The sequence below is a fragment of the Glycine max genome, chromosome 16 (genome assembly GCF_000004515.6).
Source record: "Glycine max cultivar Williams 82 chromosome 16, Glycine_max_v4.0, whole genome shotgun sequence".
Taxonomy (NCBI): Eukaryota; Viridiplantae; Streptophyta; class Magnoliopsida; order Fabales; family Fabaceae; genus Glycine; species Glycine max.
The window spans coordinates 34,975,211-34,998,543 of record NC_038252.2 but is presented as its reverse complement, the minus strand read 5'-3'; the positions used below and the strand labels follow the sequence as shown (position 1 = coordinate 34,998,543).

The following is a 23,333-nucleotide window of genomic DNA, read 5'->3' as shown; positions in this document are numbered from 1 at the left end:
GTTTTCTATATATTTATTTTTATCTTTTATGAATATGCATTTAAAAAACCAATTCTTTATAAAAGAGACACAAAATTATCTCATTTTTATTGTCATAAATTTGAATTATATATTATTGTATTTTATAATTTATCATTCATATCATTTCATGCTTCTTTTTTTATCTTCTCATTTCTTTTTGAATTATAAAAAGCTCTACACAAAAGTGTTAAGTGTAATCAAAATTTTCCAAAGCATTTTCATGTCATGTAGGTTAAATCAAACTTCTGTAAAAAAAAAAAACTAAACTATTGTTCTTTGTTTTCCACTCTTTTGATTCGTATCGAAAAGTCCACCTTCTATAAAATATCCCTTTTCATCACTAAGAAAAGAATAAAATTGTCCTCTTGAAGAATACGCTATAAATACCCTCATTAACTAGCCATAAAGCATCACAACAATCCTCAAAGTATATGCAAAAGCACAACCAAACTTCCAAACTCCCAAGCTAGAGTTTTGGCTTATTATCCCAACGATCTTCTTCTGCTTGAGCCATGGCCCTTAACATTAGCTCGAGATTTTTGACAATAGTTGCCCTTGCATTTCTAGTCATAATGCAAGGAACTCTTGTAAGTTTTTAAAGCCAATCAACTTCTTAATTAAATACTCATTTACGGCTTCCAGCATATTCTATCCATGTTTGATTTAATTTACAATTTTCTGACAGAAAGCTGTAAGAAAAGAATGACTACTTTTTTAATATCGTCAACCAAATACGAATTTGATTTCCATCCCAAGATTGTACATTCAAACTTGATCCTTGTATATTGCATAGAAAAAGGGTGTTAGTCATTGAAAAGTCTGGATTTTTTAAAGGGATGTAACTCCTAATTGATTAAAAATGGGATTGGAATTATATATAGTTTTGTTTTCTCATCAGTAGTAGATTGGAGTTATACCTCAATAAAATATCTTGATATTTAATGAAAATACTTATTATAAAGATTACCAAGATTAAATTCTAATTTTGACTAAAGAACACTGTCAAAATATCTTAAATATTATATTTAAGTTTTATCATTTAAAAATAAAAGTTTAATGTCAATATACTAACCATATAAAATAATTTTATATAATCATTTAATCATAAATTATCATCTGAATTATTTTAAAATAATTAATAAAAATGTATTATATATAATAAATTGTACTTAAATAATTGTATAAATTTTTTACATAATCATTTTTCTCTAAAAAAAATAATTAATTACAACCACATTTAAGTTAAGTCCGTGGGTAAATTTTACATCGTACCCTTTACATATTTCTTTCATTCAAGGAAGTTAAACGTAGATCCATATTTCAAATTTCTATAGAGCACGAGAATTTTTTGCACCAACCCAAGACAAACGTGTTTGCATATTATTGGTGGAAATGTTAATTTAAAAAAAAAAATCTTTGACGGAGTTCAAAAGTGTTGCATACACGTACAAATTCTTAACAACAAGAATTTCCCTTTAAAAATATGTTCTTAGCATGTGAAGAGAACAGGGGAAGAAGCTTACACGTGCAGGACTTCGGCTGAAAAACAAATTAAGGGGCATACTGAAAGTGAGAAATGCATCAAGGCTTGTTGGTTGGACAGAAAATCCTTTGGAATCTCATCAATTCTCTTATGGAAAGTGGTTTCACACAAAACCTTTGCTTCCCTCAGTGCTACAAAAGCTGCTTCGACCTTGCTGCTGGTGAAGGGTAATTTATTTTCACAATTTAAATTGTTTGTTATAAAATCCAAGATATAATTTTATATATGCAAAAATATTTATTCATTGAACTTCAATAATATAAATTAGACATTTATCTAGTATAATTTATATTAGACATAATAAATAAGACATTTATCTTGTGAAATGTAAAAATAGTATTTTCAATAATATAATTAGACCTTTATTATGATTTTCCATAATATAAATTAGACATATATAATATAATTTATATATGTTTCAAATTGTGGACCACATCATATAATGCACAAAACGGCACGCCATCGGCCATTACTGTCTTTATTCGAATTATTCTTTATTCTGTCTCTATCTTACTCAATAGATTTAAAGGGAATTATGAAGGATGAGAGGGACTTTACTACTTTAGGATAGTAGTGAGTTTAGAAATGAATGATTTAATTAATGTGAGATTTGAGTAGTGGGAAGAGTCTAGAAAATGTGACATTTTGAATTTGTTTAATTATTTCTTTAATTCTTATTTAGTTCTCATAAAAAAAAATTAGTTTGAGATGAAAAAAAATATACAAAACCAAACCGATCATAATTCATTTGTTCAGAATTGGCCAAGGTTTAGTTTTCAGAGAAAACGCTGGGGATTGTACAAGATAATAAAAAAACAGCTGCCAAATTTGTTTCCAACAATGATCCACCTTAGACGTCGTCTCTTTTACAGAGTGATCTTTAAAAATGAAATTTTGTATTCATCTTTGCCTGTTGAATGTTTCTTCTTGCACAGTGGTCTTTAAATAATTTGAAACTTCATAAACAATTGCTGCTACACAGTGGTCTTTAAATAATTTGAATCCGTGTTGAATTTTGAATTCATCTTTGCGTGTTGAATGTTTCCTCTTGGTTGTTACACAGAAAGTAAGGTAAAATGAAAAGAAAGTTTAAAAAGAACAAATCCGCGTGAGCCTCACTAATTAAAGTTAAAGTTAAAGTTGGACAAAATAAAAGAACCAAAAAAAAGAGTAAAAGAAATAAATGGCAACAATCAGGTGGCCAGCGGTTTGTCTAGGAGTCAATTTTGTTTTCATTTCTTTTATTTTGAATAATTAAAATTTGATAGTTTAAAATTAATTATGGGTTCAAACCACATGTAATAAAATGTTTGAATTTTATAAGGCAAGACTTTTTGTTGTTTACTTAACATGTACAGGTTTAACGAAAGGATTGATTTGAATAATAGTTAAAATTTGAAGACTAATTAAGCCAAATTTAATTACCTTTGATGTAAAAATCATTAATATTTTCTTAAAATAAAAATTTCATTGATTTAAGCAATTCTATACGGTAAACTAAAATAAAAAAATGTTTCTTGTTTTAGCATTTGGCACAAGAATAAATTATATTTCTTTGTAGATTGTTTAAGTTATCGTATGGATTTTTTTTAGAATATTATATTAAACATGAGTATTCTCATGATTATTTAAATTTGGCACTTGCAATTATTTAAAAAGTAAAATGAAAATTAAAATTATGTTTCTCCTCTTATTTAAGTTGATAACTTGTAAAAAACATAAAATATGATACTGATTTTTTTTGAGAAAAAAAGTTAATATTCTTTTTATGTCTTTTATATAAATAATTAATTTTTATATGATAAATAAAATAATATTCAAGTTCGAATACAATTAGAAATACATGACACAATAATTTTTCCAATTGATGATAATTAAATTTAGTGTTTTTTTCCTATATAAGAGAATATTATTTTGTGAACTGAAAAATTTATTAAAATTAAATAATTAGATTGGAACGAAATAATTTTTTTATAGATTTTTTAATAGAAATAGTCTTTAAAGCACACCCTTTTTCTATAATTGATGTATTCCTCAATTAATTGAGTTAGATATTTCAATAAGTTGTATATTTATTTTTCTCTTCTATCAGTATTCTTAAACTATCACCATAAATGAAATTTAGACAAAAACTTTAATATATGAAGACTTGTGGTCTAACAATAAATAGCTAGGACCATAATTTTATAATTTAAAAAACATGCCACACTTCTTTGTAGATCTTCTAATTTACTTTTTAAGTTAAATATGATCTACAATACATGGAGAAATTTGAAACAAGACTTATAAAAGAAAAAACTATGATCTCAATAATTATGATAGACCAAGCTAAACAAGCAATTTAAACTTCTTTGTATCTCACTAATAAATTTTTAATAAAAAAGAAAATAATATTATGATTAAAAAAACAATTAGAAATAGACAACACAAAAATCATTAATGACAATGAAGATTAATTAGTCTTTTCACATATAAGAAGAATATTATTTTGTGAATTGAAAAATTGATCAAAATTAAATAGCTAGCTTAGAACAAAATAAATTTTTTATAGATTTTTTTAACCAAAATTATCTTTAAAGTAAACTCTTTTCCTATAATTGATTTATTCATCAATTATATTTTTTTTCCTTGCTTTACTTAACTCGCAACATTTGTTTGATATGAAAGTAATGCAGTGATCTATGGTTTAAGTTGAAGAAGTCAGACCTTAACATCATGGCTGGACTTTGTGGAGTGTCCAAAGGTTCAAGATGAAAAAATGGAAAACACTTGATGGTGTGAGCTATGATTTAGAAGACAATTTTCTTTTACATTATTTTTAGTTTGAATATTGAAAATTTGATAATTTAATATTAATCATGGGTTGGGATTTGATGAAATAGAAGACTTGATTTTTTTCTTAAAAAAATATTGGACTTTTGTACGCAACAAAAGTTTAACGAAAGGATTGATTAAATAAAAGTTAAAATTTGAATTTTAATGACACCAAATTTTCATTTAAGCAGATTATAGTGTAAATTAAAATAAAATGATTCTTACTTATTTTTGTAAAAAAAATAAAAAACTGTACCAAAAAGAATGTTTCTTATGTTAGTATTCAGCACAAGAATAAATCATATTTCTTTGTTATTAATTTTGATTTTTTTTATGAATTTAGTGTATATAGGAATTTTAAAAAGGGAGATTGATACAGTAAATACAAAAATTTTCGTATTCTAAGATTTATATGTAAAAAATAATGAAAGTGAAGAAAAAAACAGGCAGGGCAGCAGTATAAATAATAGAAGTTTGATGATTTATATGCAGAACCAACAACTACACTTGTTTTCTATATATCCTTGTGTGATCATGAATTCATCCTCCATTTATATTCTTGTCTTTGTCCAGCTTTGGTTGTTGAGCTTACCATGCAGAGAGAGTGTGTGCATCCCAAGTGAGCGTGAGACACTTTTGAAGTTTAAGAATAATCTGAATGATCCTTCCAATAGGCTTTGGTCTTGGAATCCTAATAATACCAACTGTTGCCACTGGTATGGAGTCCTCTGCCACAACGTCACTTCCCATCTTCTTCAGCTTCACCTCAACTCTGCTTTCTATGAGAAATCCCAGTTTGGTGGAGAGATAAGTCCTTGTTTGGCTGATTTAAAGCATTTGAATTACTTGGACTTGAGCGGCAATGGATTTCTTGGAGAAGGTATGTCAATTCCTTCTTTCCTTGGGACAATGACTTCCTTGACTCACCTCAACCTCTCTCTTACTGGATTCAGGGGGAAGATTCCTCCTCAGATTGGGAATCTCTCAAATTTGGTGTATCTTGACCTGAGATATGTTGCCTACGGAACAGTACCCTCTCAGATCGGGAATCTCTCTAAGCTTCGATATCTTGACTTGAGCGACAATTATTTTGAAGGTATGGCAATTCCTTCTTTCCTTTGTGCAATGACCTCCTTGACTCACCTCGACCTCTCTTATGCTGGATTCATGGGGAAGATTCCATCTCAGATTGGGAATCTCTCCAATTTGGTCTATCTTGGCCTTGGAGGTAGTTATGATCTGTTAGCTGAAAATGTAGAATGGGTATCAAGTATGTGGAAGCTTGAATATCTTCATTTGAGTAATGCAAACCTATCCAAAGCATTTCATTGGCTACACACTCTCCAATCTCTTCCTTCTTTGACCCACCTATATTTGTCATTCTGCACACTCCCTCACTATAATGAACCATCCTTGCTCAACTTCTCATCTCTGCAAACTCTCGATCTTTCCCGTACTCGTTATTCCCCTGCCATTTCTTTTGTCCCCAAGTGGATATTCAAATTGAAGAAACTTGTTTCTCTTCAATTACAGGGTAATGGCATCCAAGGTCCGATTCCTGGTGGTATCCGAAACCTCACACTTCTTCAAAATCTTGACTTGTCTGGAAATTCATTCTCATCTTCTATACCTGATTGCTTATACGGTCTTCATCGTCTCAAGTTCCTGTACCTAATGGACAACAACTTAGATGGAACTATTTCTGATGCCCTGGGAAATTTGACTTCTCTTGTTGAACTTTATTTGTCATCTAATCAACTTGAAGGAACCATTCCAACTTCTTTGGGAAATTTGACTTCTCTTGTTGAACTTGATTTATCACGTAATCAACTTGAAGGAAACATTCCAACTTCTTTGGGAAATTTGACTTCTCTTGTTGAACTTGATTTATCAGGTAATCAACTTGAAGGAACCATTCCAACTTCTTTGGGTAATCTCTGCAACTTAAGGGTGATAGATTTATCATATCTCAAACTCAACCAACAGGTTAATGAACTTTTAGAAATTCTTGCTCCTTGTATTTCCCATGGACTCACAACACTTGCAGTTCGGAGTTCACGACTTTCAGGCAATCTGACAGATCATATTGGGGCATTTAAAAATATTGAGCGGCTAGATTTTTTCAACAACTCAATTGGTGGTGCTCTTCCTAGATCATTTGGAAAACTTTCATCATTTAGACACCTCGATCTGTCTATTAATAAATTCAGTGGAAATCCATTTGAAAGTCTTCGATCACTCTCTAAATTGTCATCTCTTCATATTGGCGGCAATCTTTTTCACGGAGTTGTCAAGGAAGATGATCTTGCAAATTTTACAAGCTTGATGGGGTTTGTCGCATCGGGGAACAGTTTCACTTTAAAAGTTGGTCCCAAATGGCTTCCTAATTTTCAACTTACCTATTTGGAAGTGACATCATGGCAATTAGGTCCCAGCTTTCCATTGTGGATTCAGTCACAAAACAAACTTAACTATGTTGGACTATCTAACACGGGGATTTTCGATTCTATTCCCACACAGATGTGGGAAGCACTTTCTCAGGTTTTGTATTTAAACCTCTCTCGTAATCATATCCATGGTGAGATTGGGACTACATTAAAGAATCCAATATCTATCCCAACTATTGATCTAAGCTCAAATCACTTGTGTGGTAAATTACCCTATCTTTCAAGTGATGTGCTTGGGTTAGATCTTTCAAGCAATTCATTCTCTGAATCCATGAATGACTTTTTATGTAACGATCAGGACAAGCCAATGCAATTACAATTTCTGAATCTTGCATCAAATAATTTGTCAGGAGAGATACCTGATTGCTGGATGAATTGGACATCTCTTGTGGATGTAAATTTACAAAGCAACCATTTTGTTGGGAACTTACCCCAATCCATGGGTTCCTTGGCAGACCTGCAGTCTTTACAAATTCGTAACAACACACTCTCAGGGATATTTCCAACCAGTGTGAAGAAGAATAACCAATTGATATCCTTGGACCTTGGGGAAAATAATCTTTCAGGAACTATTCCAACATGGGTTGGAGAAAAGCTCTTAAATGTGAAAATCCTCCGCCTTCGATCAAACAGATTTGGCGGCCACATTCCAAATGAAATATGTCAGATGAGTCATCTTCAGGTTTTAGACCTTGCACAAAACAATCTGTCTGGCAATATACCGAGCTGTTTCAGTAACTTGAGTGCCATGACACTAAAGAACCAAAGTACAGATCCTCGTATCTATTCTCAAGTACAATATGGTAAGTATTACTCTTCCATGCAAAGTATAGTTAGTGTGCTACTATGGCTGAAAGGAAGAGGAGATGAGTACGGAAACATTCTGGGTTTGGTAACAAGCATTGATCTGTCAAGTAACAAGTTATTAGGGGAAATACCAAGAGAAATCACATATCTAAATGGATTGAATTTTTTAAACATGTCCCACAACCAATTGATTGGTCATATTCCACAAGGTATAGGTAATATGAGATCATTACAGTCCATTGATTTTTCGAGGAATCAACTTTCTGGTGAAATCCCTCCAACCATTGCAAATTTGAGCTTTCTGAGCATGCTAGACTTGTCTTACAATCATTTGAAGGGAAATATTCCAACAGGAACTCAATTGCAAACCTTTGATGCCTCCAGCTTCATCGGCAATAATCTATGTGGTCCACCACTGCCCATAAACTGCAGCTCCAATGGGAAAACCCATAGTTATGAAGGAAGTCATGGGCATGGAGTGAATTGGTTTTTTGTCAGTATGACAATTGGATTTATTGTGGGATTCTGGATAGTGATTGCTCCTTTGCTGATTTGTAGATCATGGCGGTATGCCTATTTTCATTTCCTTGATCATGTGTGGTTCAAACTTCAATCTTTTCGCTCAGGTATTATCACTGTTTAGTGTTGCTTAGAATACTCCGATGTTTTATCATTGTATTGGCAGGTTGATCAATTTGTAGTCATTGCTATCTTCTTCTTTTTTTCAAATTTAAGAGCCTTATTTAAATTCTGTTCAAATAACAATTAATACTGTTATTTGAACAACATAGACATTATCTTCATTTTTTTTCCTTCATTTTTTAATTATATAATTGCATTAAATATTTATATATATATACAAAACTATCATCTATATAATTCTATTTCTATTGAACATGATAGATTATCTTTAATAAAAAAATACTTGTGATTTAAAAATAAAAAACTATAACACAACATCAATTTTTACATTGCTAATTAACTAAAAATAATTCTAATTTTTATCATTGAATGCATGAATTATATTGTAACAAAAACAAATTGATCTAATATTGTATGTAGTTACTTTTGTTTTGTATTTATTTTTATCTTTTATGAATACGCATCTAAAAAACATTTTCAGAACTGAATACACAAAATAATATATGATTATAAATTGTCTAATAAATTATAAGTTTTGTCTTTCATGTATGCACAGGTGTGTTTCTTCCCAAATTGTGCAAATGCTCGTCGACAAATGGGTGAGATCAAAAGCTCAGGTATGGTGGCTCCAGCACCTTTTGATGCTGTGGAGCTCTCAGATGAACCTGCCGTTGCTCCATTCCCGCAATACTAAGTAGTAGTATTTTTCTTAATGCTTGCAAGAAATAATTTAAATGGGTGTATTTTGATGCTTAATGCGTGTTTAGTTTGTAATAAGGATGTTGCGCTACACACCAATATGGAATGTGTCATTAATTTATGTATTCTGTTTTGTACAAAATTTTAATGCTGGAAGTGGTCTCTCGGACTCTTCCCATTGAAAACCAGTGTAGCCAGCTTTCATTATTTTTGGTTAATATATATAAATTGTTCTTTAGTACTGATTGGTCTGAATAGAGTGATAGATTATAACTCTTTAAATGAATGGTTAAGAATTTGAATTTTATCAACTTTTAGTTCTTCATCCTTCTACGAATTTTATTATTAGTATCTCAATTATCTTTTGGGTGGTCTTAATCTATATTTCTGTTTGTCATTGCTTAGTCACTTTCATAAAAAAAAACACTGTTAAACGATGTAATAATCATATGATTTCTCACTTGGGTTATGACCTAAAAATCATGTGATAAAATTTTAAGGTATTACAAATATTTTGTCAGCGTAAAACTGCTAAATAATTAAAATTTTGACAAAAAAGAAGAAAAAGGATGTATAATAAACAAAATCAATAATTCACAATACACAAATTAACCTTTTAGCATGTTATTATTATATCATAACCTTTTTTTTTTGGTACCTTTCAATTTGTCATTCAAGTCTAGAAGGACCTATGTGTGGACATCTGAAGGACACCATTTATGGGTGAAAAATTTCAAAATTTGTTTATCGTACAGAGCAGGATTTTATATAAATATATAAGTGGAGTTACAATTATCACTGCGTGCCATCAATGTTATTCACAATACCCATGTGGGTAGAAAATTAGGAAATTTCAGAAGTATTTTTTTTATGGAAATATAATTTTGTTATACATCATATTTTTGTGACATTGTTGGGGACATAATTTTTTTACTACAAAACTGTATTTTCTTTATTATAATAAAAGGGATGTAAAGTAAAATGAAACCGAGATACAATTCTATTATTGTTATAATAAAGGAGTGCAAAACAAGGTAATGAGAAAAGGATTTTATTTTAATTATTGAATATACACCCAATATAATCTTGATTTCGTTTCAATTTAATTATTTTACAACCCCTTTATTCCGTGTATATTTTAATAAACAAAACCATGTTTCCATTTAGACCATTGTCACCCTCCATCCCTTTCCAGTCTTTCTTCTTGCTCCCTTAACTTGCACATCCCCTCCCCACTTCTTTCATTTTCAGCAAGCGTCACACAAATCTCTGCCACTCGTGGCGCAATGCCATCTCTACACTGTGCAGCAATCTGACTCAAAGGAAAAAGTGGAGTCGTCATCATCTGAATAGCTCAAGCAACTTCCATGGTGGTGGCATCTCACTCTCTTTACCTTCCTTAACCAGAAATGGAAAAATGACTAAAAAGAAAAGAATCATGACCGCAACACACAACTGCAAAGGACAATAGTAGCCCCATATATAAGTGATTATATGTGTGATACAACAAAATCCAGGATAGATAAAACAATAACCCATACCAATTATACAAATTACAATTAAGTTAATTATTATTTTTACATATTTTGATGTACAATAAATAGCACCAACACAACAATGTTATATTTACTAATATATTTTTTAATATTAACTATTTTAATACAATTAATACTGTTATTTGAACAACATAGACATTATCTTCATTTTCTTTCCTTCACCGTCTTCACCCATCTTTCTTTGTTATAAAAAATGTAACAATTACAGTAAAAGTTAATTTCTTAAGAAACATGCTTCATTTAGCTTATTTTAAAAATTAATGTAATAACATTTTTATCAGTTGTAAATAAAGAAGAGTATTTATTCTAAAATGAATTATATAAACATACACTTAGTATTGGATATGACTTTACACTCCATGTAAAACAAATTCAATAAACGACACCTGAATCTTTTGTTCATAAATTTAGGGACATTACATGAAAGGTGCATAGATTTTTCTAGTAGTGTCACAGTCCTACTATTGTACGTATCCGGCTTTTTTCTCCTTTTCAGAATGATAGATACCACCACGCTTATTGTTTCTGGTTCTATACTCCTTTCAGGACAGATTCCTCCATGAACAGTGGTATTTGGCCAAAGAGTGTTGGGTAGGTACGTATAAAAAACAATTCGACACGCAAATTTCCAAACAGAGCACTAAATTAAATGGAAAATATTACATACCAGGATATAACTAAATTTGGGTTTAAACGCGGGTGATCTACCACTGACTAATAAGATTTTAAAAAACAGTTTGCCATTGCAATTTCTACTTGATCATGATTTACTAAACATATTCTTTGAGGAGTCTTCGTAATTGCAACATGACAATAATTAATTATGCCTGTATCAATTATATCTGTCCCTAGTATTTTCCAATACAGAAAGTCACGAGAAAACTATAACAACTACTGTGGCCATAGTTTAAAAGCTACATTGACGTTCTAAAAGTAGGTGAAAGCATGCAGGTGATGCAACACAAACCTTGGGGTGGGGTCGATCCAATTCAGATGGCTATGACTAGGAGGATGGTCTAGCTATAGGCCCAAAATGTTTGAACTTTGAATCTACAATATTTGGGCATATATATGTGTACTCTTCCAAAACAAAACAATTATTTTATATTTTTATCATTTAATATTCAGTCTCTCTTTTAAACTATTAATACATATACCTTGAGTGAGTTTATCAGATGTGCATCAAGCATTTTTTTTTCTGTGGCCGTGCAAGATCTTTTACAGTTGCTGATGTGTGTAATTATAACCACCGCCATGATTGGTATGAGCCTCTATCTAATGTTAAAGTAAAGCTTTTCTGCCTTTGATGAGTGTTTAATTGACTCAATATAATTGTTGTAGATATAAACAATTGTACTTCATTATAAAGAGTTTTTATCTGCAATTTAAATAACACGTTTAATCGTAAAGTAAATAGTATATACGTACTCCGAACAATGGTGGAAACAAAACTAACAATGATCGACATGATAGTTATCGGACTAATAATTTAATATTATGAATAACACAACAATTGATTATGGGAGAAATAAAATAAAGTAAAAAAACTTGTGTAAAAGACAGATACACTTTGATAAGGGAATCTAAATTGTTTAACAAAACATGAAACCATATTCGACTTAGCTGGAATTATGGTTAGAGTAACATGCAAGTAACTTTGTTACTTTGATTTTGATGTTACTCCACACCAGAAAAATGATATAGTAACATAACAAGCATAATTAATTAGATTTCTTTATTTTACACAAAGAATCAATTTTTAATTTTGTTATATGTTGTAATATATACTTTATAATATCAAGAGTCTAATCCATTTGATTCAACAGACTATACGTGAGCTGTTAGAATCAAGAATTTAACATTAATTTTATTCATTGAAAAATCATTGAACCCTAATCAATGAGGTTTAATCGTTAGTGGAAGCAGAGAATGGAGAATGGAGACACATGAGATGATGCAAGGAACAAAAGTTTATGCAAGTGCTATCAACCGACATGTTGGATTGATGGGCTTGTCCACTGGGCCACTGCATGGTCAATAATTTTTCCTACTCCAAAAGTGTTAAATCCTCTCATGTTATTGTACCCGTAGTAGTTATTTGTTTCTGACCGAGTCTCTTTAGTGTCCAATTTGCTGATGTGAAGGGTAGAAGGACCCAATGACAATGTTGTCATCAAATTTGAAAAGAAATAACTATAAAAAAACAAAAAAAAAACATAGACCAAAACACTATTAAACACTAAATGAAATTAAATATGTTTTTATCCTTAATAAATACTCAAATTTTATGTTTGTTTTCTAATAAATTGTTATTTTATGTTGAGATCCTAATAAATTAACACTAAATGAAATTAAATATTGATATTATTGTTGTTCTTCTACCTCCAACATTGGTTGGCTCGATATATGTGTGTGCTTATTTTAACGTTATTAGATGCTACTTGTTTATTTCGTACGTTATTGCTGTCTGAAGCATAGACACGTTGTGGAATTCCTTAGAAATTGTTAGGAATGGTGTGTGAGAATTCCCTCGGCCTGAGGCATACACATGGTTGAGGACACGACAAAATTAACACATTGTCATTTCGTCGCTTAGCCAACTATATTCGTGTGGCCATTAAAAACGTTTCTCGCTTACTCTTTTACCCATTAATTATTCACAAGTTAAAGTGGCACGCAGTAAGTTGCTACCGACAAATATATTCAGTGTTATGATATTTAGACATTCAGGTTTATTGTAAAAATTAAGGTTATAGTATATCAAAATCTTGCCCATAACATAGTATTTCTATCTTTTTACGGATATTTTGACAATATGACCTTTTTTTTCAGGAGTGTGTGATTTAGACTCATTCAATTTAGAAACACTACATGATTATACAGAGACTTGCTTATAATATTAAGATAATTGTATATTAATTAAATGAATTTGATAATATAAAGATGATCGTGAAAAGTTTACGAAAGATAGTGTGCGTGAGCAAGAGGAATATGTTAGCTATTTAGGTGTAACTTATTGGAAAGTAAGACATAGTCATGTAGATGTGGTAGGTTTAACCCTTGCTGCCAAAGTCAAAAATTAAGTGGGAAAAAAAAGATAGAAACCCTCAGGGTAGCTTATAGTTAGGAGGGCTCAATATGTCTCCCTTTGACCAAACAATTTGACTAAAACTTGAAGACAATTGAATAAGGATTCAAGTTTTTTTATTGTCGGACGACTCAGGCAAGATTCAACATTACATTTTAAATTTTTTATATAGTTGGAAATTAGTATTAAATTATAAGACTTTTTATTTGAAGTAATATTTTTATAAAATCATAATATTTTTGTGTATAAAATTTACTTTAAAATACATTTAGTAAAACGTTTTAGTTTTAGCTTTATAATTTTAAAAACCTAAGACTTAATATATGAGAAAAATTTGCTAAATAAAATTTGAGATCAGCTGAATTTTTTATTTTGATAAATTTTAAAATAAAAAATAATATATTAGAAAAGTGTGTTAACAAAATGATTAGTGTTTTTGCTAGCCTATGTTCCTAACCGCAACAGGCGCCGAAATTGTGGGTTAACCAGGCATAGAGAAATTCCAAAGGTTGTGAGTTGTAACAAGTCTTTGTAAATCACATGTCCTTCTAACTATCTTGTAGTTTCATGCACGTAGAATTATCTTGGACCCATAATTTTGTCACTGTTGTACCCTTACATTATTCATTAAATAATGCTATTTTAACGGTACTTCTGTTTTGTTCTCACTTCTCTCTAGCTTCTTAATTTTAACCATTTCAAAGCTTAATTACGTTCCCATGCAAATTACAGCAGTGTATATACGTTTTTCTAGTTAAACTCTGGAGCTACGTGGGTGTTGTTTTTATTTGATGATGCATGCATGGTTTGTTTGAATATTTGTGGTCATTGTGTGACACGTGGTGTACATGTAGCGTATGTTTTCCGGTGCATCATCTTCCAAATCAGCACAAAGCACCACGAGTCCTTTCGCAGTCTCCATCCGGAAGCCAATAGCACCGTTGAACTGCACCGCATACAACCTCACCGGAACATGCCCCACAAACCTACAAGACCATCAGAGAAGTCCAGCCACCGCCACGTGTCCAGATTACTTCCGTTGGATCCACGAGGATTTGAGGCCATGGGCCCGCACGGAACATGCCCCACAAACCTACAATTTAAATATTTAATATTAGTTTTTGTTAGTGAAAAAAAAAAGATTCAAACTCATCAGTGTTTTTTTGTTTTTCTTTTATCAAGTCAATTTTATAACTTCTGCAAATCTCAGGTTCATAATATTAAAGGGTAGGGCTTATTTGGAGACTTACTCAAGGCCCTATCAAACAAGGGATGTTTTTAGCATATGGGGGATTCTACAATTGTTGAGAAGGTACCCTGGCAAGATACCTGATTTGGAGCTTATGTTTGATTGTGTGGATTGGCCTGTGGTTTTTCTGATCGTTACAATGGCCCTAATGTTGAGCAACCACCTCCCTTGTTTCGGTATTGTGGAAATGATGCTACCTTGGACGTTGTCTTCCTTGATTGGTCCTTTTGGGGATGGTAAGCTACGTACTAAGCCAACTTCACTCCTTTTTTCTTCTTCCTACACTTCAATAATATATATCTCCATCTGCCTATTCTTCTTGTAAATTTTGAATTAGATAATCCATAATGTAAAAAATTAACTTAGTGCAATTTTTGTTGAACATGTTTGTATTTTGAAATTATATTTTAAAACGGAAAATTGAAAATTCACAATCAGCACTAACGGGACCTTAATTTTTAAACAAGTAAAAAGTATTGCACGTGTGCTGCACAGGGCAGAGATTAATATAAAGCCATGGCATATTTTGTTGGGAGAGTTGAAAGAAGGCACTACGAGGATACCATGGCTGAACAGAGAGCCTTATGCTTACTGGAAAGGTAATCCAGCTGTTGCTGAAACCAGATAATATCTCATGAAATGCAATGTTTCTGAAAATCAAGATTGGAATGCTCGTTTATTGGCCCAGGTATCACACTTCTTATTAGCTTTGTTTGATTACACTTATTGAAAGTAGTTTTATTATTTGGATATGAAAAAATTAATTTTGTATGTAATATTTCTTATAAGCAAAAGTTTCATTATATAAAATTGGCTTAAGCACATGGTGTGCAGAAACTAGAAATAACAGGCAAATTCAAGCAACACAATCCAGTAGCAATATTGTGTATAACATTATACACTTTTTTAACTTTTAATCTTTTATTAATACACAACTTAAAAGTACATTCAAAATCAAAGGAAATAACCTGTTATTGAACATTACTGATTTTTTCCTGCTGGACAATATATTTTGTCTGTTAATTGACTCACAATAAAGCCACATATATAGCTTCCTTCTTGACAAATGAAAATTTTGTTTCAGGATTGGTTGCGAGAATCACAAGAGGGGTTCAACAAATCAGACTTGCCAAGTCAATGCACTTATAGGTATAACATTCAAACTGTCCATTCATGCTTCAGTTATAATTATATATAATACTATATTTTTGTTATTGGATACATATGTTCAGTTTATCAATAAATAAATGTTTTAATTCAATCAAGATCGTGCAGATATAAGGTGTACATTGAAGGTTCTGCTTGGTCAGTCAGTCAAAAATACATTCTGTCATGTGACTCTACCACTCTACTTGTAAAACCTAAATACTATGATTTTTTCACGAGAGGACTGATTCCAGTGCACCACTATTGGCCCATAAAGGACGATGACAAGTGCAGATCCATTAAGTTTGCTGTGGATTGGGGCAATAATCACAAGCAAAGGGTAATTTTGAAGTTTTGCTTCTTCACTAAGGCTAGAATATAATTCTTACCAAGTTAATTAATCCTAAAATTAAAGAATTCACCTCAGAATATTTGATTTAATGGTGAATCACTTAATAATAATCAGGGTCAAACCTGACTACATAGTTATAAGCAAATCAATGTTTAACTTGTCCCATTTCATTTCTATTTGTGAAATTTATCAGGCACATCAAATTGGCAAGGTGGCATTCAAGAAGAGGTAAAGTGATAGGAAGAAGAACGTACGTGAGGAAGAAGCAAGAAGGACGTACATGAGAAAGAAGCAGGAGTGTCCATCTGGCATGAGGGTAGTGATTGTACCAAACATGTCTGCCACCACTCCTATTAGCACTAGTAATTTGTTAGGATTTCTGTTATAAGAATATTCTAGTATATCAGCCAAGTTCTCTATATATATGGTGGTGGGTGTAATTCAGATTATGGAAAAGAATATTGCCCTTACCTTGAATTGTTCTTCTTCTTCCTTCTTGATTTTTTGAAGGTGCTGACCCTCAAAGTTCAGCAACAACCCCTGCACGTAACATAAAGATGGACTACGTGTACGACTACATGTTTCATCTTCAGATACAAACCCTCCATAAGTGCTAATGCTACAGAACTATGTGTGGAGTCAATGGTTTGTGGAGCAGAAGGATCAGTAAAGAAATTTATGATGGAATCATTGGTCAAGGTTCCTGCAAATACCGACCCTTGCACCATGCCTGCCCCTTTTGACCCTCCAACTTTGTATGCAACATTACAGAGAAAGGAAAGCTCAATTCAACAAGTTGAATCATGGGAGAAAAGTTGTTGGGATAATCAAACCATAACATCTTAATGAATATTTGTTTTTCCATGTTCAACTTAACTCATTCATTCTTAGAATATCTTGGGAGGATACAAGTAGAATCTAGATTATCTTGTACTTGGCTAAAGAAACCATATCATGCTTGACGAATTATCAGTTTTAGACTTTACGAGGAAAAAAAATTAGTTTGTTAATTTTGTAAATATGGATACCAAAATGTAAAATTTGATATCAATTAAGTTAACTAATGAATCAAATTTGTAAAATTTGAAAATATGGAAACGAACCGAGCAATTGAAAAGTGGGATACCAAAATCATTCTCAAGTGTACTTAAAAAAATAATAAGATTTTAATTTCTATTACAACAAGTCGTTATTACTTATTAGAGATAAAAGACTTTTAGGACTGAACAATAAGATTTGTGTAACAAGCATATAGTTGTATGAGATTAAAGGCAAAATGCTCACAAAAATAAATCTCCAATAAGGTTTTGCAATAATATCTATTGTGAGTCTGTCAGACATTTAATACACTCAAGAGTGTAAATATTTTTTACACTATCAACTCATCAATGGTTTACATTTCAACGTGATATAAAAATGGTAATATATAGGTAGTAATTGAGTTAAGCTCATGGAAGCCAAATTAGAAGCCCTGCAACTGCAACCAAACTTTCTAACAATCTCTTCCCGATATAAGATTCTCTATTCTTAGTTGTGGCCGTTTCATCTGTCCCCTGGTTTCTACCATTCTGTGAACTTCCTTCAACTGAATGCACAAAAGAACACATTAAAAATAAATGCAAAGTTTAGTGCTACTTTGGCTGAAAGGAAGAGCAGATGAGTACAGAAATTTTCTGGGTTTGGTAATTAACAAACATTGATCTGTCAAGTAACAAATTATTAGGGGAAATACCAAGAGAAATACCAGATCTAAATGGATTGGATCTTTTAAACTTGTCCCACAACCAATTGATCGGTCATATTCCACAAGGTATTGGTAAACATAGTGATATCACTATGTTTAGTACAACTAAAAAAAAATAGTTGATAGCTGAAAATTATCTTTTTTAATCATACATGTTGTAAAATTATATGATAAAATAGTTAAAAAGTATAAAATTACATAAAGAATAAAGTAATAAAATATATGAAAACTTGTGGTCTAATAATTAAATAATAATGTCTTGGGGAGGACCAAGACATGAACATGGCAGGACTTTGTGGAGTGTCCAAAGGGTTCAAGATGAAAAAATGGAGGACCTTGAGATGGACTTGATGGAGTGGGCTATGGTTCGTTTAGAAGAAAATTTTGTTTTACATTATTTTTAATTTGAATATTGCAAATTTGATAATTTAATATTAATTATGCGTTGAGGTATCATGAAATAGAAGACTTGAATTTTTTTTTTTTTAGAGGATGAATTCAGAACCACTCAAACTAATGAGTTAAGGACTTATTGGTTATTAACATCGAATTAAAACTAGTTTTATGTATTTTGTTTTTATAAATTAAAGACTAATACTTGGTTATTATCATTATTCAAAAAAGAAAAAAGGTTAAAAAGAAAAGAAAAGTGAGTGAGAAAGACACACTCGAGTCGAGCGGGAGTCAAAGCTGGAAAGTGGCAAATGGTAAAGAGTTGGGAAAGAGAAATCCAAAATTTTGCAATATATGTCGGGGACAAATCTGTCATTTGACTCTCCACATGTGTTCCTTCCAAATTTCAATACAGTTAACACCAGAATTATCTTTCTCTACTGAACCTAACATTCAGCACACTTCAACAAAAATCCATGACCAACACTTGCCACAACAATTTGGTACAAATTCAACACATACTCTTTGTGCTTCAGCTGGAAGTCATGATCAATTTCTACCAGAATATCCAACTCAAACCAATACCCCACAAACCTACACCACCACCCAAGTTGAGGAGCCACACTAAGAACCATCAAACGAGAGCAGTTACACAGATAAAATCTCCTCAGCAACCACAGTAATAGCTGACAAAGCCATCACTGCCAAAAATGTTGTAGCTTCAAAGCTCGGATACAGTGATGACACCACCGAAACAACTCAAACGAAGCATAAAGAAGAGAACACAAGCAATGAAAACCGTTAACAATCTCATCAGCAACCTCAGCCAAAAGCACTGTCACTTCGAAGCTTGTATATGACGCTGACACCGAAACAACTCGATCAAGGGATCACCAAGAGAACACAGGCAGTGCAAAACCATCAACAATCTCTTCAGCAACCTCTGCAATAGCTGATAAAGCCATGTCAGCCAAAAACACAGTCTCTTCCAAGCTCGGATACGGTGTCAACAACACCGAAACAACTCAAGCAAGCCATCAAGAGAACACACAACCATCAACAATCTCTTTAGCAACAGCTTGCAATAGCTGATAAAGCCGTGTCAGCAAAAAACACCGTAGCTTCAAAGCTCGGATATGGCAACAACACTGAAACAAAAACAACTCAAACCACTCAATCAGCAACCTCTGCAATAGCTGATAAAGCTTTCTCAGCCAAAAACACCGTAGCTTCGAAGCTTGGTTTTGGCGACACAGCAACAACAACACCACAAGAGAAGAGAACTGACCATGCTGCTGCTCCTACAGAATATGGAAAAAGTGTTGCTCAGTCTCTGACAGAGAAACTAGCTCCAGTTTCTGGAAAAGTTGCTGGTGTAGGAAGTGGTGTGAAGTCCAAAGTTTCTGGAACTCAAACTAGTAGTGTGGGTGTGGAACAGGACAAGGGGGTTTCTGTGAAGGACTATTTGGTGGACAAACTGAGGCCTGGTGATGAAGACAGGGCTCTCTCTGAAGTGATATCAGAGACTCTGCACAAGAAGGAACTGCCCCCAGTGGAAGTTACTGAAGAAGGTGTGAGAAAGGTGGTTTCTGATGCTGTGCATAAGAGAGAGGATGATCCTGAGAGAAGAATGGAACATCAAAGAATACTGGGAAAGGTAACTGAGTCAGAGGAAGTGAAGAGAAGGTTAGGAGGTGAAAGTGTGGTGACAGAGAAAAAGTACCAAGAGATGTATGTGAATAGTCCGGGGAAAGGTGTGGTTGATAAGCTTAAAGGTATGGTTGGGACATGGTTTACCAACCCAGCAGAGAATCAATCGTCACAAGGTAAATAACAATGAATAGTAACTCTAGTTGTCTCCATGAGGTTTCTCTAGTTTGATCACTGCTTTTTGCAAATTTTACTTATTTCTAAATTAGTTGATTATATTGTTTTACCATACTTCTCTGACTAATTCTTTTGTTACTCTTCACATTCTTCTTGTTTTGCAGTTAGACAAACATATTTTCTATCGATATTAAAATTTATTTTCTCTCTGTTTGTCTATTATATTTGTCTTGTGACAGTTTTTCGATTTTCTTATCTTGGAAGAAGTGTTTTGAGAAACAAACGAAATTATGATTATGTATGTTTCTGTTAGTCTTAAGACTTGATTCCAAGATGAATCGCAGTTATTTGTTTACTTGTTTTGGTCATGCTTACATATTTTTCTATATGTTTTTTTTTTTTTCATTTTGTAAGAACTGTTTAAAAAAAAGTGGAGTATTTTTTATCCTAGTGGTTTTAGACTTCAGTCCAAGATGAGTTACAATTTTTTTTTTTTTTACTTTATTTTGGGTATGCTATTTTTTACTTAGGCAAAGTGCCACATTAATTTTGAATTTGTGGTTTGCATGGGTCGAAGATTCATCTATGAATTATGAGGCAGGAAGGGCAGAAGTGGAACAAGTTAACCAAGGTGCAGCAGGTGAAAGAAGGCTGCAGGAGTCATCTAATTGAAGAAGTGCTTTGAAGGAGTCTTTGCTTTGGGTGATTGTGTAGATTTTCTTAAAAGCTGTTTCAATATCTGTGTGTCTAGTTCTTTGTTGGAAGAAAGTTAGGATGTTCAAGTCACAGTTTATTTGTGTTTTTTTTAATGTTTATGTAAATATCCAATTTTATTCGGGTTTATTTTTATGTTTTATATAAAAATATTTAAAATATTTTTGAGAAAAAGAAAAGAGAAAAATTATAGAAGATTTGACAGTTACAAGAAGACTTGGCATCAGAAAACTGGAGTAATGGTGATTCAATTGAGAAAAAAAATATTACTAAAAGATAAGATCATTTAAAATATTTTTGAGAAAAAGAAAAAAAGAAAAATTATAGAAGATTCTTCTAAATAAAAATAATTAAAATATTTTGGAGAGAGAAATAGAAAAACCATAGAAGATCTGAAAGTTACAAAATTGATCATCAGAAAACTGGAGTAATGGTGATTCAATTGAGCAAAAAATAAAATATTAGTAAAAGATAACGTCATTGAAGTTGTAAGTCTAAAGACAAGGAGATCGTGGTATAATGGAATCCTAAGTTGTTGTTGGATTTTAAAAGAAGAGATGCACTAGCATACAAGGAGGGGGACGGAGAAAAAAAGGAGAATTCTGTGAAGGAAAACCCATACAAAGATTGTTTTTTCGCAATTTTTTCAATGGATGATTATGATGCTATAAGTTCAGGTCGTTGTTCTTTTTGCGCTCTATAAGATTAGGTTTGTTTGTTTGTTTTTTTTTCTTTTCTCTCGTTCATTTGTTGTTATGTTTAGCTTTTTTTATTTAATTTTTGGTTTCATGAATTCGTGTATGTATGCTATCCAAATGTTTGTTTTTTGAATAAAATAAGTATATACATTTCGACCGCATGTTTACCTTCATATTGTGGGTTAAAAAGCATATTTTTTACCTGCTTATTGTTCCTGATAAATTTTCGTATATAAAACAGTAAGATCGAGTGTCGAGTTTACAAGGACTTTAACTGTACCCTGAGTTTGTATATGTTCAATTTTAAGTAATCAATAAATTAAAATTGATATTTGTCAAATAATGATACAGAATATAAAATTTGACATAAATGAAGATAATTAAGCATAGTACATTAAAGAGATAGAATACAAACACTCAGGAGTGGGTTGTCAGTTGAAGTAGGATTACAGAATATGTTGAGACTCAACCTATCAAAACTACTCTTGATGCAACATTAAGGGTTTTTTACTACGTTATTTTGATTATTACCTTCATCCACTAACATACCCTAATCATGATTTCTCTAATCATGATTTCTCTTGTGAAAGAGTTTAAATTACCTAATTTCACTTCTAATCCCTTAAGAGCTATATCAAATAATTTTCTTTAAGAATAAAGATGTATAATAAATAAGGCAAAATAATATCATTCTATTCCTAGACACTGATTACCTAGATGTTCATAGGAAATAAACATTTTCCAATGCATAAACCCTATAACACTACATGAGAATAGGTAATAAAGCTATAAACATGATATTAAGCACAGAAAAGACAATAATATTAAATAACATTAAATAAATAGTTAGAATCATTACATCAAGAGTGTTTGATAGTTGAACTCCCAACAATGGATGATTTAGCCTCTCATTGTCATGAGAGGGTTACTAATACAAAAAGAAAGCAAGAGGTGTGAAAGAAAATGGAGGAAAGGGTCCCAAGTGAATGGATTTTCTCTCTTCTCTCGTGTCTTAGTTCTCAATTTTCGTCCCCCTAAAGAATTGCTTACTTTTTCCTTTTTTTTCCTTTAAAATGAAGCACAATCATGTTTTGTGATATTGATCGTGTGCTAAGCCAGCATGTGCTCGCGCGAAGTGCACATGCAAAGTCCATCTGACATAAGTGAATGTGCGTTAAGCCGCAAGGTGCAGGCTAAACTGCAGATGCGTACTAAGCCGTAGATGCGCACTAAGTCATCGTATGCGCGCTAAGCTTGACCTCCAAGTTGGCTCCTCGCGTTGAGCGGTTGTTGACGCGCTGGGTGAGCTGCTCCAGTTCTTCAACCATATTACAGACCTCCTACTATGTAATTCTATAAAAAAAAATACACTAAAAAATACTATAAATTTGATAGCTTTAGCATTTATTGGACAAAAACTCAAAAGAAGTTAAATTTCTAATGTTCTAACACAAAATAAGCAATAAAAGAGAGGAAAATTAGATAATTGCTATGTGATTTAAACATATTTAAATTACATAAGCATATCAATTAACAGATTATACGTGGGAAAAAGTTTTTTTAAAATAAAAACAATGTTGTATTGCCCATTTC

General features: G+C 31.9%; 1 protein-coding gene and 2 pseudogenes across 3 annotated transcripts; all 3 read left to right on the top strand.

Annotated features, from left to right (window-relative positions):
• The first annotated feature begins 4,872 nt into the window (after positions 1-4,872).
• Positions 4,873-9,211, top strand: LOC100776988 (receptor-like protein EIX1). Of its 3 annotated transcripts, none has more exons than XM_014768868.2 (3): positions 4,875-5,474; positions 6,273-8,258; positions 8,831-9,211. In XM_014768868.2, the coding sequence occupies exons 1-3, from the start codon at positions 4,913-4,915 to the stop codon at positions 8,875-8,877; spliced, it is 2,595 nt and encodes an 864-aa protein (XP_014624354.2). In that variant the 5' UTR covers positions 4,875-4,912; the 3' UTR covers positions 8,878-9,211. The 3 variants fall into 3 exon arrangements, with proteins under 3 accessions (XP_006599580.3, XP_014624354.2, XP_014624353.1); XM_014768867.2 differs by having other exon boundaries at positions 5,129-5,258; positions 5,332-8,258; XM_006599517.4 differs by having other exon boundaries at positions 4,873-8,258.
• Positions 9,212-14,474: 5,263 nt separating this feature from the next.
• LOC100776461 (O-glucosyltransferase rumi homolog) overlaps positions 14,475-23,333 on the top strand; it is an 82,903-nt pseudogene continuing 74,044 nt past the window's right edge.
• Positions 18,435-21,118, top strand: LOC100775913 (low-temperature-induced 65 kDa protein-like; annotated as a pseudogene).

What these genes read in the sequence shown, in the direction of transcription:
- LOC100776988 (XM_006599517.4), top strand. Translation starts at nt 4,913, where the DNA reads ATGAATTCATCCTCCATTTATATTCTTGTCTTTGTCCAGCTTTGGTTG. An exon ending in ACTTCAATCTTTTCGCTCAG is followed by an intron (nt 8,259 to 8,830) that starts GTATTATCACTG and finishes ATGTATGCACAG; the next exon opens with GTGTGTTTCTTCCCAAATTG.